At 35.2% G+C, this 3524-nt stretch overlaps 1 protein-coding gene across 3 annotated transcripts in view; it reads right to left on the bottom strand.

The window, feature by feature from the left end:
• The window catches only part of Usp34 (ubiquitin specific peptidase 34), a 266917-nt gene that overhangs the window by 41578 nt on the left and 221815 nt on the right, over positions 1 to 3524 (bottom strand). For all 3 annotated transcript variants that reach the window (XM_004636176.3, XM_023720837.1, XM_023720838.1), the window contains one exon: positions 1969 to 2049. In XM_004636176.3, the coding sequence (XP_004636233.1) occupies positions 1969 to 2049 (81 nt within the window). The remainder of the gene's footprint in view (positions 1 to 1968; positions 2050 to 3524) is intronic.

Genomic DNA, 3524 nt, shown 5'->3' with positions numbered 1-3524 from the left:
GCTTATCCTACTGAGCCATCTCCCCGGGCCCTACCTATAAATTTTAAATATGAGAGTAACCACAACACTTAGTAGTTTTACTTCAGGTATATGCCAAAAGGAAATGAGTATTTCTACTTGGGCATGATGGTATATGCCAATAGTCTCAATTACTCAGAAGGTTGAGGCAGGAGAACCAGGAGGATCATGAATTCCTGGCCAACCTGGGAAACTAAGCATGCCTGTTTTAAAATAACATGTAAACATATCTAGGGTATGGCTGAGTGGTCATGGGTTCAATCTCTTGTACCATGATGAAGGAAAAGGAAAAAAGAAAAACATTATGCTCAAACAAAAACTTGTATGCAAATGTTCATCAGTATTCAAACTAGCCAAAATGTAGAAATTTCTCAAGATGGTCATCAACCAATGAATGGATAAAGAAAATGCAGTGTATTCATTCAGTGAAATATGTAGCAAAGAAAAAAAGATGAAGAAGTATGGATATATGCTGTGAACACGGACAAATCCTAAGCAAGATGGTTAAATCAAAGCAGTACATCAAAAAAAAAAAGAGTATATTCTATGTAATTCCATGTATCTAAAATGTTAAAAATAGGCAAATGCATAAGAGACATAAAGTTAGTAGACAAGTCTGAAACTATAGGAGTGGGGTTTCTTTATGGAGTGCTGAGTGTTTTATTTAAAAAGGAGTGCATATGGTTTCCCAAGATTATAAACATATTCAAAGCTATTAAATTTTATACTTTGAAAGGACTGAGTGAATTTTACAGTGTGAGAATTCTGTTTCAATTAAAAAGTGGCAAAATTCAGGCTAACATTTTGTTTTTGTGTCATCAGTGTTTATAAAGCTGTTATGGCTCAAGCCTAGATGTCTTCCCAAAGCCTCCTGTAATCATAGGTGAGGCTTTTCAGAGGCAAGGGAATCTAGAATGTGATTCTGGGACTAAGGGTGTGATTACTAAACTAGTCCACTGATTGGTCTGGCAGATGCCCTAAGCTAGGCAGCCTAGGTAGAATATAAAAGTTGCTATTGTCCCCTGAGGTTTACCTGCTTACTTTTGCTATCTCCTACAATGCACCTTTGCCCAGCCACCTATGAACTGAAACTGTGAGCTAAACAAACTTTTCCTTTTACTTTGGGTGGTGGGCATTCTGTCTCAGCAATAAGAAAAGTAATCAAGACAAAAGCAATACTGAAATTTTCCAATAATGTAGTGATAAAAATATTGGCTCATTTGGCAGTTCAGGCTCTGTTACAGAAATGACCTGCATCCTATCCATTTAACTTTGTATTTAAAAAAAAAAAAAAAAATTTTTATTTTTTGTACTTAGGACAGGGTATACAGAATCTCACTGCATAGATAAGACTCGTACTGATCCTCCTGTTTACAGCTTCCCAAGTGCTGGGATTACAGGTGTGTGCCACCACGCCCAGTCTCTTTTTTTAAAATTTATTTGTGTGTGTGTGTGTGTGTGTGTGTGTGTGTGTGTGTGTGTGACCAGCTCAGCCCACCAGGGGGTGGGGCTGGCTGGCATGTGGTGCTGGGGGATTGAACTGCGGTCCCTGTGCTTTGCTAAGCTTGTTCTAAGTAGATGCTTTAGACTACTGAGTCATCTCACCAGCCCCCCAGTCTCTTTTTAACTTCCTAGATTACAGTATTCTCTTAGACTATCTAAGGATCTGAAAAAGAATTGGTATAGTTCATAAAGTATGTAGATCTGAAAGATCAAGCAGTTATAACTTTTCTTATATCTAGAAAATGTTCATCATTTTACTGTCTTGATTACAGTGATAGTTGATGTCAAAAGAGGCTAGTGAAAATAGTACTAAAATGCCTTTTGTGATAGATGATCTTTTCAAATTATTTTCAATTGAAGATTAAGATGTATTCACAGGCAAATGTAAGTAATTAAACTGAAAGTCATTTCTTTTCCAAATAATTTTTCAAATACATTTTTCCTTACCTGTCTCACAATTTGATTAGGGCACTTAATTAGTATCTGCATTGGCCACCAGTCATCATCAGCCATACGGTCTAAAAACCACTGTTAAAAAAACAAAGCATGATTTTTAACATCTAACTAATACTTGTCAAATGAAATAAAAATAATAATCTACCTCTAGTTGATGCTTTCATTAAGTTAACAAAATGGCTTCTTCCCAAAAGTCTTACATCTCAAACAACAAGGATCATCTCATTGCACCACTTTTTTTTTTGAGATAGGGTGCTGGTACTAGAGGTGTGCGCCCCATAACCACCTCACTATATAATTTCAAGGGTGTCTTTTAATTACAATATACAACTCATATTATGGCAACCTAAATTACTTTGTAATAAGATGGAATACTATTTTTCTCTTAGTCTTGATAAATGTAAGACTACAGAATTTTTTGTTCCTATAAATAATGAGATCTGACAAATCATTTTCTTCTACTTAAAAGCAGCTATGAGGAAAGAGTTAAATGATACTCAGAAGATGCAAGCAGTTAAAGCCTGAATGTAGAAACATTCAGAGCAGATGATACAAATGGCATGAATGAAGAAAGAAACAAGTATTTATGGATGAATGAGATCTGTTTGCTTTAAAACTCTTTAGGTGAAAAGAAAGGGTTGCGAGGATAGGAATGACAAAATAAGAATGGAAAGAAAACATAACACTAATACCTCTGTTAGCAAATAATGTGGTTCACAAACAAAAGTATTTGGCAAAGTTTTGCTTCCATTTGCAAGCTCCACATCAGTTAATAAACACCACCATGTGTTTCTTATCTTCCCTACAAAAACACAAACACAGCTACCTTTCCCAAAATAGTAAAAACAAATTAAGTCTGTAAACTGAAGTCTCACTGTTACTGCTTATTAGAGTAACAGAGTTCACTATGACTTTTTTTTTTTTTTTTGCATGTTTCCAAAAATACACTCAAAGCTTAAAAAAAAATTGCACCTTTTGTCGGAAATGTCTGATGGTCAGAGTTTTTTATTTCATTGCTACAGGTAAAATTAAAAGACTTTCTGAGTAAAAACTCAAAGCAATTTCATCTATTCATCACCAGGTTGCTATATCCCACTTTTGGAAAATCTTAAAGACTTACATTCCTTGGGAAGTTTCCACCTTGTTAGTTTTTAATTAAAAAAATTGGAATAAGCTGTGGACAGTGGTGCACATCTGAAATCTCAGCTGTTCAGGATGCTAAGGATTCCAAGTTCAGGGCCAGCCTAGTAATAACTTAGTAAGACTTCATCTCAAAAAAAATTAAAAGAGCTGGAGTGTGGCTCAGTGGTAGATTATCTTCAGGTGGTATCTCTAGTACCACAAAGCACACGTACACACAAACACATATACACAGTGAGCAGATTATGTTTGGGTATACATACTTCCTAAAAATGGGTAGAAAATGGAACATAGGGGCTGGGGATTTAGCTCAGTGGTGGAACATATAAACCTCTATTAAAAACAAAAAAGACAAAAAAAAATTGAACATAAATTTATCTACTAGGATATGCATAGGGTTTTTTTTT

Source organism: Octodon degus, unplaced genomic scaffold (genome assembly GCF_000260255.1).
Source record: "Octodon degus isolate 3935 unplaced genomic scaffold, OctDeg1.0 scaffold00078, whole genome shotgun sequence".
Taxonomy (NCBI): Eukaryota; Metazoa; Chordata; class Mammalia; order Rodentia; family Octodontidae; genus Octodon; species Octodon degus.
Note: the sequence above shows the minus strand (reverse complement) of the source record. Positions and strands in the feature narration are given on the sequence as shown.